Source organism: Annulohypoxylon truncatum (assembly GCF_022578515.1).
Source record: "Annulohypoxylon truncatum strain CBS 140777 unplaced genomic scaffold F4807scaffold_39, whole genome shotgun sequence".
Taxonomy (NCBI): Eukaryota; Fungi; Ascomycota; class Sordariomycetes; order Xylariales; family Hypoxylaceae; genus Annulohypoxylon; species Annulohypoxylon truncatum.
In genome coordinates, this window is record NW_025953825.1 from 59,572 (window position 1) to 71,470 (window position 11,899).

Below are 11,899 nucleotides of genomic sequence, written 5' to 3' on the forward strand. Positions count from 1 at the left end.
GACACAAGTGCGCCAGTGTCGAGAATTTAAGATATTTGGAGCCTGGACGTAGCTATGCTGGGAAGAGAGGGCTGAGTACATATAAACTCCAATAGACGATACGATGGCATGTTCAAGCGCCCTTACTATAAACCCACGAGCTCACACCAGAACCTCAAGCCTCATAGACCTAGACACTGTTTCTACCGAGACAGCGCTAGCAGCAACGGCCCCAGTGTCATCATGCGGCTCCATCTCGACTTCTTCGCCTGCCGCCACCTCTCGGGAAGCTTGATGAGCCCTACGCCTCGTACCGAGACCGAGGGTTCGCAAAAACTGCGCAAGGTTGCTAGACGCCGCGGGCCTGTGAAATACTTCTTGTATATTTTCTAGGGAGCGGCCGCGGGTTTCGGGCATGTAGGCGGCGAGCACAACAACGGTGCCGAGGGCTAGGCCGCCGAATAGAAAGTAGGCGCCGAAAGCAGACGCTTCCAGAAGAATCGGGGTCAGGATAGCCACTAGGAAGTTTGTGCCAAAGCACAAGCCCATGGCGACGTTGTTTGCTGCCGCACGCGTGTGTCCTGGCTGGATCTCGCTGGCGTAGATCTTCCCAACGATTCCCCAGGTCGCGCAATACGTCAAGCCGAACACGAAGACGGCTATGATAACGAGCCATCTAGCGATGCCGTATGGGTGAACTACGCCTGCCGCGTAGAGACCGCCCATAAGAAACATGCAACTAGCTAGTGTGAGGCCGCCAGCGATGGCGGAAGTGCGTCTCCCCCACTTGTCAGCGAGCAAGAAAGCTGGGATAGAGATGGCGAGCATCAAGATAGACGAAAGGCCTGAAGCCAAGAAAGAGGCATTATCTGATGACAGCCCAGCTTGCTCGAAGAGAATAGGTGCATACTGAGTGGTAAGATATATTAAAACTTTGCGGGCCGTTTGAGGCAAAAAGGGAAATACTTACGTAAGTGATAGCATCTATACCCGACAGCTGGACCATACCGAGGATGAACAAGGCGAGTATCGTACGGGCACGATAACCCCTTCTGAATAGAAGAGAGAAACTTTGCCAAGGGGACAGACTGGGCGTTTGTTCGGTGGTTGTTAGGAAATCTCGCTCGGCTTCGACCATGTTGAAATCAAGTCGTTCCAATGCTCGGAGTGCGTCGGCTTGCCTCCCCTTTAGCATGAGCCATCTTGGGGAATCCGGGAGTAGAAGACAAGCCCAGGAGAGAACGGCGGAGAAGAAACACTGGACAATGTACGGTAAACGCCATGCCATATCCGACTTGATATTAAGAGTACCATAGCACGTGAAATATCCAAAGCAAACTCCAGCTGTGGCCATAAACTGAGGCAACCCCGCCAACGCTCCACGGTATCTAAGCGGCGCGATCTCGCAAATGTATACGCTGATGTTGCTGAGAAACACGCCTTGTCCGAAGCCAGCAATTGCTCTGCCGGCAATGAATTGCGGTAAGCCGTGGGAGAGTCCTTGTACCAGCGCGCCTATACCGAACAGAAGCGCGCCGGGAATAATCACGGATATCCGCCCAAATTTGTCTGAGAAATGCCCGGCGAAGACGGACGGAAGTGTACCCGTCAGCATGATCATCGAGACCGTGATCCCTAGCATTGTAGATGAAAGTTGTCCTATGGATTCGGCAAATTGGGGCATATGCGTGATGGCACCAATTGACCCCGTGTCGTATCCATTAAGTAGACCTCCCAATGAGACCGCAACCGATGCCATCACGTATCGTGGTGCGAAGTATGGATAGGGTGAAGAGGGCGATGTTGATGCCATGGTTACCTAGGTTAGAGCGCCCAATTACTTTGAATGAATTGATGATACTGAGGAATAGAAGGGAGCAAGGAAATACTTTACCTCTACAACAAATGTGATCCCTTATTTATAATATAGCTTCTTCGTATGCAGATAGGTAAGTAGGAAAGTAAGTTCATCACCGTAAGACCTAAACTCTTTCCGTCCAATCTAGGTTATAACGGCCGACTCCCCGCATTGTAACATCGTTACATGCTCCATCCCTTAAGTCCCTCCCCCCTCTTCCCCATCGTGATTCCCGCCGGCGCCGGAGGTCTGGAGTATCCACCCACCGGGGAAAGATCCGTATTCTTGTGTTCTCCCCTGCATCCGCCCAAACATTTCTCGGTCTCCCACCGTATTTAGCGTCTACGAGTCTCTGCTGCCGACGAATGAGATATCAATGCTTTGTCGGCGTTACACCATATTATGCCCCTCAAGGCTTTTGCAAATTCCAGTCTTCCAAAATATGTGTAATGGGTGATTAGTAATATAAAACTGTGAATAGGCCCCTGTTTTAGCAATTGAGAATAATGATTTCGAATGGAATCATTGGTGGTGGTAATACGGTGAGTCAACTGTTGACTCACCTTGGGATTGATAGTTTGTGCTCAACCGAGAACGGCGGCGTTGAAGAGAGCAAAATTTTAACAACGCCCCGAGTCGCGCCCCTTTATATTGGGTATAAACCGGGAATTGATGGTGTTATCAATATCAAACATGGACGTCTTGTATTTACAAAGCAGCGCATCGATCATAGATGGGCCCTACCCTCTAGCCGTCTTCTCCTTCTCTCCGCTTTGACGGCCCTCTTGAGCTTGGCCGCTTCTTCATTATTTAGCTTAGCCTCGGCTTTGCTTTCCGGACTGGTGGCTTCCTCAAACAGCTTCGACCCCAAGGTATCCGCCAGCCTGAGCACGCGAGTACTAACTGTCGCGCCGTCTCTCCGGTTTTTCCCTTCCCGTCTACTCGCTGCAATGCGCTCGATGAAGTTCCACAATCTACCTGATGGCTGTAGTGCACCGGACTTCGTCGGGTCACGAGAGGGCATCCACTCAGAGGCGAGACGTAGGCGAGGTGGTGTTTTCGAATCTTTCGATTTGACAACGTAAATGATGCCTTCCTCTTCAAAGCGCTGATACGAATTCTTCAGCGTTTCCTTGTTAACAGCTTCAAAATAGCTCAGGTCGCCCTGATGGTATAGAGTTTTGCCTAGCTGTTACGGTGTTAGTCTTGGTGTTCTTATTTTGAGGCAACGTCTTGGTCATCTGCTTACTAGTTGCGTAGTATTTTGCGCCTTCGCAACATCAATCCAAATTGCGTCGCCATCTTTCTGTTCGAGAGGAGGGGTAAGTCCCATGAGCGAAACAGCAGCAAGCCAAGTAGACTCGATAAATGGCCAGATTAAGAAGCAATAGAAGTCGTAGTTTTCTCTACCAGCGGCTCTTTCTTCATTTGCAAGCCCGATGCTTAATATACCGCCTTGCTCATCTCTCTTGAGGTCAAGTACACGGTCGTTTTCCAATCCGACCAATGTCTTCTCCAAATTGGCTGCTAATCCTTCACCCGGAAAGATGAATTCCCCACGGAATAACGATGAAAGGAACAGAACTTGCTCTCGCAAGGTACTGTAGGATATTTCCTGATGAGCTGGGCCCCCACCTAACTTCACACGTGTATACATGCTGGCGCTAATGAGTGCTTCTGAGATAAAGAGGTGAATCGTCATGTTTCGATCTATAAGATGTTAGTATTATCTTGAGAGGTGAATACAGAAGTTTAAGCATGTCCTAAAGATGATGATTGTCGTGAAGAATTGACCAGAGTCGGGGACGAGCGTAATTGGGAAGAGACTCACAAAAGGAGAGCTGAAATCTATCCACTGCATAATAGGTTGGCTCTGCTAGTCCTTGAACCACGCCAACTAGGTCCTTTCCGAGGACATCCAACCCTCGTTCAACGACATCAGATAATGGGGCATTTCCAAAGTGTGCGACACGGCCCCCTTTTGCTCCCACACGGGCAATGAGCCATTCGATCCTCCTCATAAGTTCTGACATACCTACGCCTCGACCTCTTAGGGTAAGCAATACGGTTCCGATCAAAGCCGTTGGCATTACCACGGACACGTTGTTGATGTCCGATAGAACTTTGTATCCCATAGTTCTTAGCAGCTTCTGTTTGATAGCGGCGTTTTCCGGGCTCTTGACATCAAATCGTAAAGTGGTAGGTGATACGGCGAGTTTTGTCAACTGTTCGTCGATATACTTACGTAAACTCCAAGGCTCGTGGAAACGAACGTCTACCCTTCCTAGTCGCAAAGACAAGACGGACGAACCGCCACTCAAAAAATCGGCCAAATTTTCCTTCTTTTTAGGAACGCCCAAAAGCTCCGTGACGTAGCCTTCTGTCTCGATAACTTTGTCGTACTGCGTGCTCACGGGACATATGATAGCATCTTCGACTCGACCTGACAAGAGGCTGTCCAGGATGAAGCTCAGGATACCAAATTTGGGAGGAAGGAGCTTGCCTGTCCTTGAACGACCACCCTCTATGAAACACTCGAAATTATATCCTCCTTGGAGGAGGGTATCTATGTAAGCTTGTACAAGTGTTGTGTAAAGCGTGTCATTCCCGAAGGACCGTCTAATCCACATTGCGCCTTGGGCAGTAAGTTGGTTTAATGTTCAACTATCTTAGCAGATATGGTATAGACTTACCTGCATGTTGTAGAAAACTTCCAACGACCGGAAAATTAAGATTATCCCCTGCGACGACAACGGGTAATGCTAATCCCAGACGGTAGCAAATTAATTGCATAGAAACGTAATCAACGTGAGATCGGTGGGAAGGCAAGAATATGATGCTTTGCTTCTTTGCCTCTGCCACCTCGGCTACTTTTCTTAATCTCAAAACCTCTTCGCTGGAGACATGTATCCCTACTCAACCGGTTAGCACGGCCGACGAATATGATGCCAGATGCCATTGAGCGCCCACCTTGATGATATGCCCTTGTAAGCAACTGTGTAACCAAATAGTATGCTCCTCTGATGAAGGTTTTACTCTCGAATTTGCAAATCATATCATTCGTCATCTTTTCCGCGACTTCTCGAATGCCCGCCTCTATGACAGCTCGCCTTTGGGCCTTCTTAATAATGAAATCTTTGTCATCTTCCTTAAACCATCCTTCATTCTCCTCGAATTCCAGTCGCTTGTCGGCTAGCTGGGATATTCGGGCCTGTAAAAGGGGTGCGGATACGACGGAGTTTTTAATCTGTTCGGAGAAGCCAGAGTAAAAGATTGGTTGACCGATGACCTTGTCGTAAGCTCGCCATCCTGTGCCGGAAACGTATAAGGAAACTTCACGAAGAAATCTACATAGGCGAGAACTTAACGAGTTTTCTAATAACATATAGTAGGACCTAAGGTAGGGCAAATAGATAGAGGGGAAGAGGATAGGGTAGCATACTGCAGAGGCTCTGAGCGGAAGCGAGCCATGTTATGCATCAAGGGTTCTTCTTGACCATCCTCGCGGCGAGCTTCGACATAGCTCCTCGGCTGGAGGGTAATCTGGTCACCTAATATCTGCAAATCAGGCGCAGAGTCGCGCGTCGGATCATCTTGTTGCGCCATGATGCTATTCTCGTGGGCGAATATGGGATCGATGGAACGGACACTTTTCGTATCGGCTGCAGCTGAGGATCTCTCAGCAGTTCGGGAGAATTACATGCTAAACATTAACGGCATGGTTATAGGGATGACAAGAAAGAGAAGAAAGTATTGGATTATACTTCGTACTAATCGGTATACATGGGTGCTCCTTTCCTGGAGGAAATGGGTCCGTGGATGACAGCTAAGGGCGTTGGAGCTTCCTCCTGCAGCAGCAATTAAGCTCTTAGGGCCGTTGAATGCCGAGGCTTCTAGGCATGTGAATTAACTTTAAGTCCCTGCAAGGCCACCCGCTGTCTCCACTAATTTATCTAGTAGCTAAAGTTGGGATTCTATCTTAGAAATCTTCAGCACCCAAACTTCGTCATAATTATTGACACATCGTTTCCCCAATTCCGAAAACAACATCGAAAATATCAACATGACATCAAATAATACCAATACTAGTAATAACCAATCTTTAACTCACGAACTCCTCTCCCGCGCCCACAGTCCAGACAGTACGAACCGGATCTTCGCCGATAAAATTCAACACCGGCCTCTCTTCCTGAAGCCGACCTCCCCCCCGCCCTCCTCAAATGCGCGCGATGCACGGCGGAGAGCCCGCGCCGAAAAGCGACAGCGCGCGAAAGCCCTAAAACCAAAACCCTTATCCGCGCGTCAGCGACGCAACCTTGGACTCTATGATATACCCAGGGACGGTCAGAAGTACGCCGTCTTCGAGCCACTAAACCAGCTCTGGCTCGGTTACGCCCGTGAAATTCTTGGCAACGAACTGTATAGCGGCGGGCAGGGCGCCGCGGCTAAGCTGAGCGCTGCTGATTTCCATGGTGCCGAAGTCGAGGTCTCCCGTAGTGGCTGTCCCAGTCGCGTTGGTATAAGAGGCATCATTATCAAGGATGCGCGCTTTGTCTTCGAAATAATTACGAGGAAGAACCAGGTCAAGACTGTACCCAAAGAGGGAACCATATTTCGTATCAATGTTCCTTCTGCGCAGAATCAGGACCAAGGAGATGCGACCGTTCAAGATCGGAAACCCTTTACGTTCGAGTTACACGGCGACCAGTTCCAATACCGGTCAGCAGATCGCGCGAATAAAAAATTCAAGCCACATTACTTGAAGAACCTTTGAGGCTATCAAGGATATTCTAGCATATCTGCATATACGCTTAAGGTAGAGATCCTGTACGAGCGTATGTATCATCATGTTAGGAGCTACCTCTTGTCAGGCCCATCTATAGAGGAGCAGTCACTTTGCCGACAGCCAGTGCTGATCGGAAATCTCGTGATACCCATATCATCGATATCCGACAGTACTTTAGGACCTCTAGGCATATCGGAGACGGGTCATCGCACTTAGCCCGGAATCTTTGCGCTGGGTGTGCCGTATTAGAGACCGACATGGAATACTCACGCTTACGCCGGTATTAGTTTATATTCTCTGACATCGGGGAGCAGCCTACGGGAATAAAGGGGCACACTCTATAGTACCGCCCACTCGACCTTCACTCACCTCAGTTTATCATTATCTTGAAGAAACACCCACCTTTGTGTTCTATGACTCACTGTTTCATATCCCTAGAAGTGGGTTCTGGCCAAGAAGGATGTTATTCGGAATAACAGACGCGTGCCGACAATGGCATTGGAGAGCAAGTGCTCTTCTTCTACCAGAAAGAGTAGCTTAATTACTGGCTATAAGGGGAGGAACATCGCCTAGGTTTCTGGTAGTTCTATGCCTCGCGAGGACGACGGAAATAGCCGTACCAATTCGACAGACCTAGAATCCTAGTCAATACTATGAGCCCTGATTATCACATAACTAAGGCTCAGTGAACACACTATCATTTGAAGGGCGTGCCAAGTCAAACCATATAGCGCAACAGAAAAAAAATAATCTATGTAGGTGCACCTAGGTAGTCAGTCATGTGTTGGCTCTACCGGGTTGGCTCATCATAGACTAAGATATAATCTGGTTTACCCCTTGTACTTGGCTAGTGCTGTCGATATGTTAGGCATGAAATACACAATCCGTCATTCTTGACATACTGCCACACCAAAGGCGATGATAGAAGCCGTAGGTAAATTAAGTGGTGAACTAGATATCAACTTAGAATCGTACTATTATCATTCTAGATGAGAAAAGCTCATTATTCATATACACAAGGCAGACAAGGCCACCTAGGTAGACGCTTCGCTTCATAACTCCATACGCTCAAGTCAGTCTACCTAAGCACCGCACCCCAAAACCCAATAGTATCCTTTACGCGGGCACGGCAGCCGGCAAGCCTGCCTCCTCAAGCAAGATCTGCATGGCCTTGAACAGCTGCTCGTCGTGGTTTCTGGAGAGACAAGGCACACATTAGCTTAGTCCTCTTGGGCATTTTAGAAAGTCGCCACCATTCTAGCAAAATCAAATAAACTCGGATTGACTCACCTCCTCCCAACGAGCTGGAGAGAAATTGGCGCGTCCTTGTAACCCTCGGCGCCGTTCTGCCTCCACAGATCGTAAACATATTTATCCTCCTCGCCGATGGGCTTGTAGTCTTCGGGGTACTCAAACGGCTTCTCCCTCTCCGGCGCGTCAACCCTGTCCGCGACGGGAAATACAATGGCAGGATAGTCTAGCAGGTTCCATTGCGAGGTATAGCCCCAGTACCTACTAGTCTCGAGCTTGGGGGCGACGCCGAAACCCGTCGGGCACAGGATCACGTCAATGGGCCTCCCTTCTGGGCTCGACCTTGCCGTTTCATTCCACAGCTGCGCATACTTCGTTCGGTACTCCTCGCGCGCCGAAACGGCTTCCCATAGGGAGGCGATAGTATGCTCTTTGACATGAGGGTTATCGAGGAGGATGAACTTCGATAGGGGAAGCCACGGCTCTCCTGACGATGCGATCGCGGCCTTGACATCCGCACCGCCGTCGGCGAAGTATAAACTTGCCTATGTTCTATATTAGACGTAGTCATAGCATACCAGACAAGTGAGGTGAGGGTAGAAAGGAGAAACATACTATGATAGACCACGCAAGATCGTGTTTCCATGGGTTCCAATCCACGACTTCTATGTTGGAACTCTGTTTTAGTTTGGCGACAAGCTCGGTAAGAGCTCTTAGAATAGGTGGATGCGGTCTGACGACGTTATCACTGTAGATAACACCTACTCTGAGCTTTCTATCCGGAAAAAACTCAGCCGAGCTCTTCCAGTCCATCGCAGTTAGACTTGGCTGCCTCAACCAAGGCTTCTGATCCACGATCACCTTGGAAAAGAGCCTTAGGCCCTCCAGGCTTGTCGATAGAGGGCCCGTAGTGCCGAGAATAGACTCTGCTCCATGCATAGCGACAGCCCACCCATCGCTCGGCAGGCGTAGGCACGTAGGCTTGTAGCCAAATACGCCATTATTTGCCGCTGGTGATCTGATAGATCCGCCGATGTCACTCCCAATTCCGAGGATCGAGCCGCGGAGCGCGACCAGCGCGCCCTCTCCACCCGAAGACCCTCCGGCAGTAAGAGTAGTGTTGTGGGGGTTTACGGTAGCTCTTAGTAAATATCAGTCAGCCGGATCCTGAGATACCTAAAATGTCCCCCTTGAGATATAGATGAGCTGGCGACTGCGATTTCTACTTACCCGTACAAATTACTACTCGTCTCGAGATGCATCAACGTCTGCGGCTGCGTAGTCCTTGCGTAAAATACTGCGCCGGAATTCCAGAGATACTGCAAAATTAACGAATCCTCTTCAGGCACTTGCCCGACCCAGCCGACGAAGCCCGCATTTGCATCTTCGCCCTTGAAGCCCATGTGCTCTTTAACACTAATAGGGACACCGTGTAAGGGACCAATCGGTTTCTTATAGGTAGCTAGATATTGATCGAGTTCGGCTGCTCTTGTTAAAGCTTTCTTTGGAAGCAACTCTGTGATACAATTTGCAAGCTTCTGAGCGAGACCGGCTCGACGCAAAAAAGCGGTTGCAACTGCTGTCGAGGTCCATTCTCCTGAAGCTATCTTTTTGACGAGTTCCTCGACATCCGTTCCCGTTACCTCAATCTCTTCCTCCGTCAAGAACTTCTTCGGAATTGCTGTCGTATTCAGAGGCCTTTCTTCCAGACTCAATTCCGGTACCGGGGGATGGACTTCCGAGATGGTTGTGTCCCTATACCGTTGCCGGTCGGCCGCGACATCTTGCCAAGTTGCCCCATTAGCAATTGTTACGGTGGCAGGAGCCATACTACTCGTAGAATCCGAATGTAAGCTCTTGAGATAGATGATTGAGTACAGTCCGGATTGAAGTTGGAAGAGATTCAGACCAAGTAATGAGCCTACACTCACATTCTAGCTACATAGGGGGCTAAATCACATCCTATATAGGAAAGGACTCCTGCGCACGATACCCCATGTGGGTAGTAGCTTTACCTATTGAGCTATCAGCATGGTTACCCCCGTGGTGGTAACAACCGAGGAGTAGAATGAAGTACAAGAGATAGCGATCCGGTAGTGGACCTGTGTGGTGTGTGATTGATAAGTTAGACCCATGCAAAAGTCCGGGTCGACACTGCATAGACTGCCAGTCAACTTGCCTATCTAAGAGCCGACTAGGCTTCCTCCGAAGAGCTAGATAAAGATAGAAATGACACACCGGATCTATTTCATAACCAAATACAACGTCAATGATTATACCATCTATGGTGAGTCAGACGTTAAGTGGTTTGATGATCGACATCGACATGAATAAGGTAGATATAGACGTCTCGAAGGTGATATTTCTCCCTTTTTTTGGTCTTTCCCCGTCCTCGGACATATATTGTACGAAAGCAAATAATCAACTCCCCTATACATATTCATAAGATATAAATATTACTTAGATAATGGGGCATGATGTAATCATGGCGTCTGTATGATTTTCTTGGATGTTTTCTTGATCTTCTGTGTCAAGACGAAGAACTTCAGCGACAGGAAATATATTTAGTCCCGTCCACGAAAGAAAATAGTATCTACGTTTAATCGGGGAGAGGAATAGTATGGGAAAAAGGGTAAATGAAACACAACGTTCGGGAAACTATTTACTCTCAACCACAGCTAAGACCTCTAAGATGAGGTATACCTACTTCAGCTTCGGACGCTAAGAGCCAGAAAGGTAGGCTCATGAGTCAAACCTGAACGTGTTGACCTACCAGAGCTTGGACTATTGGCCTGGCCCGTTTTGCGAGAAGTTCATGCTATAGCCGCCGGTATTCTCGTCCTTAACCATTTGGAAATTATCCGTGCTGAGTCCGAATGGTTTCAATATACCATTCCCAAGCTTAGCGTATTCGATTAGTAGGTTGTTTCAAGCGTCATGTCGAACTTCTGTGCTGAGTACTCACATCCTTTAACTTCCCCCACATCTCCGACATCTCCTTCTCCTGAGCTGCCTTGGTTCTTTGCGGCAGAATCTTCAGCTGAGTCTGAACGATCTTCCGATCTGCACCACTGAGGTTCGTCATCGCCGATAAGATCTTGTAGTCCTCCTCGGCACCAGCAAGGTTTGACCAGCCACCTAGCTCACTTCTTGCCCTGGCTCGTCTCATCAAGGCCTTAGCCCTAATTCGGAGGATATCATCTTGTCGTTTCCGTCTCATAACCTCGGCAGGGCTTTCTTCTTTTATCACAGACGCGCTTTTCTGGGCCCCGGAGCTGACAATTTCCTCTTCGACTCCATCGTTCTCGACGTTGTTCTTATGCTTCTCTTCTGCATTTTGCTCCTCGCTAGCTTCGGCCTTCTCTAAGCGACTTAAGCCATCTATAGCGTCGGTGGCGGATTTTATTGCTTCCTTCCATTGGTCAAGTTTAATGTGGCATGCAGCAATGTTGGATTTCAGAACAGCAAGTTCGTAGTCTAAGTAGTGCGGACATATCGAAGTGGCCTCTTCGTATTTGGTAATGGCATTCTCGTATTTCGCTGAAGAGAACAACGCATTCGCTTCGGATTTCTTGTCGTTGGATTCACTCAGAAGACTCTAAAGAATAAAACCACCAGTTAATAGAAGTCGAGGGAGAATTAGTTAAAAGTGATGGACATGCCGTTTCTTCTTCGGGGGTAAACTTCTCAGGTGTTATGAGCTCGTCATCGTTGTCTTCGTTCTCGGATTGTAATTTGGTCTGGTCGGCTTTTGTCTCCTTTGTCTTCGGTAAGTCGGCCATATTTTCGCACCAGGAAGTTGTTCGTAGTAGAGAATGAGGCTATGGATATAGTAAGTTAAAAACAATTAAGGGATGGTTTAATCTTGCTTTTATACCTCCTTCCTGGGTACTTCCGTCAGCCCTACATATGGCCCAACCTTACTTGAGGAAGCAGTTTCCAACAATATGCAAACAAAGGGGCACTTACAACCCGGATCTCTGGGTTCGTTCTAAATGTGGGGTTTACCCCGCAGGGATTCCCCG

At 48.5% G+C, this 11,899-nt stretch overlaps 5 protein-coding genes across 5 annotated transcripts; 1 reads left to right on the plus strand and 4 right to left on the minus strand.

Annotated features, from left to right (window-relative positions):
• Positions 1-11: 11 nt before the first annotated feature.
• Positions 12-2,169, minus strand: F4807DRAFT_252697 (putative MFS sugar transporter). Its single transcript, XM_047994390.1, has 3 exons — positions 1,874-2,169; positions 950-1,798; positions 12-888 (listed from the first exon to the last, which is right to left on the minus strand). The coding sequence occupies exons 2-3, from the start codon at positions 1,790-1,792 to the stop codon at positions 142-144; spliced, it is 1,590 nt and encodes a 529-aa protein (XP_047850313.1). The 5' UTR covers positions 1,793-1,798; positions 1,874-2,169; the 3' UTR covers positions 12-141.
• Positions 2,170-2,178: 9 nt separating this feature from the next.
• F4807DRAFT_252599 (acyltransferase-domain-containing protein) lies at positions 2,179-5,728 on the minus strand. Its single transcript, XM_047994388.1, has 6 exons — positions 5,280-5,728; positions 4,808-5,184; positions 4,531-4,749; positions 3,669-4,472; positions 3,087-3,547; positions 2,179-3,026 (listed from the first exon to the last, which is right to left on the minus strand). The coding sequence occupies exons 1-6, from the start codon at positions 5,441-5,443 to the stop codon at positions 2,565-2,567; spliced, it is 2,487 nt and encodes an 828-aa protein (XP_047850314.1). The 5' UTR covers positions 5,444-5,728; the 3' UTR covers positions 2,179-2,564.
• Positions 5,729-5,776: 48 nt separating this feature from the next.
• Positions 5,777-6,662, plus strand: F4807DRAFT_252714 (ribonuclease P protein subunit p29). The gene has a single exon (XM_047994391.1). It carries the CDS (start codon positions 5,901-5,903, stop codon positions 6,609-6,611), a length of 711 nt encoding a protein of 236 aa, XP_047850315.1. The 5' UTR covers positions 5,777-5,900; the 3' UTR covers positions 6,612-6,662.
• A 1,077-nt stretch (positions 6,663-7,739) lies between these two features.
• Positions 7,740-9,703, minus strand: F4807DRAFT_464257 (amidase; the record flags this gene model as incomplete). The annotated part of the gene is made up of 4 exons (XM_048002092.1): positions 7,740-7,818; positions 7,914-8,419; positions 8,490-9,015; positions 9,105-9,703. 4 exons carry the CDS (start codon positions 9,701-9,703, stop codon positions 7,740-7,742), a joined length of 1,710 nt encoding a protein of 569 aa, XP_047850316.1.
• A 627-nt stretch (positions 9,704-10,330) lies between these two features.
• Positions 10,331-11,656, minus strand: F4807DRAFT_470606 (uncharacterized protein; the record flags this gene model as incomplete). The annotated part of the gene is made up of 3 exons (XM_048002833.1): positions 10,331-10,775; positions 10,840-11,414; positions 11,533-11,656. The coding sequence occupies 3 exons, from the start codon at positions 11,654-11,656 to the stop codon at positions 10,659-10,661; spliced, it is 816 nt and encodes a 271-aa protein (XP_047850317.1). The 3' UTR covers positions 10,331-10,658.
• Positions 11,657-11,899: the final 243 nt, after the last annotated feature.

Bases quoted from the DNA above. Each gene is read 5' to 3' on its own strand.
- F4807DRAFT_252714 (XM_047994391.1), top strand. From the start codon at position 5,901: ATGACATCAAATAATACCAATACTAGTAATAACCAATCTTTAACTCAC.
- F4807DRAFT_252599 (XM_047994388.1), bottom strand. From the start codon at position 5,443: ATGGCGCAACAAGATGATCCGACGCGCGACTCTGCGCCTGATTTGCAG. The intron at 5,185-5,279 runs GTATGCTACCCT...TCGCCTATGTAG, and splicing joins TTCCGCTCAGAGCCTCTGCA to ATTTCTTCGTGAAGTTTCCT. The intron at 4,473-4,530 runs GTAAGTCTATAC...TTACTGCCCAAG, and splicing joins AAGTTTTCTACAACATGCAG to GCGCAATGTGGATTAGACGG.
- F4807DRAFT_252697 (XM_047994390.1), bottom strand. From the start codon at position 1,792: ATGGCATCAACATCGCCCTCTTCACCCTATCCATACTTCGCACCACGA. The intron at 889-949 runs GTAAGTATTTCC...CTTACCACTCAG, and splicing joins GTATAGATGCTATCACTTAC to TATGCACCTATTCTCTTCGA.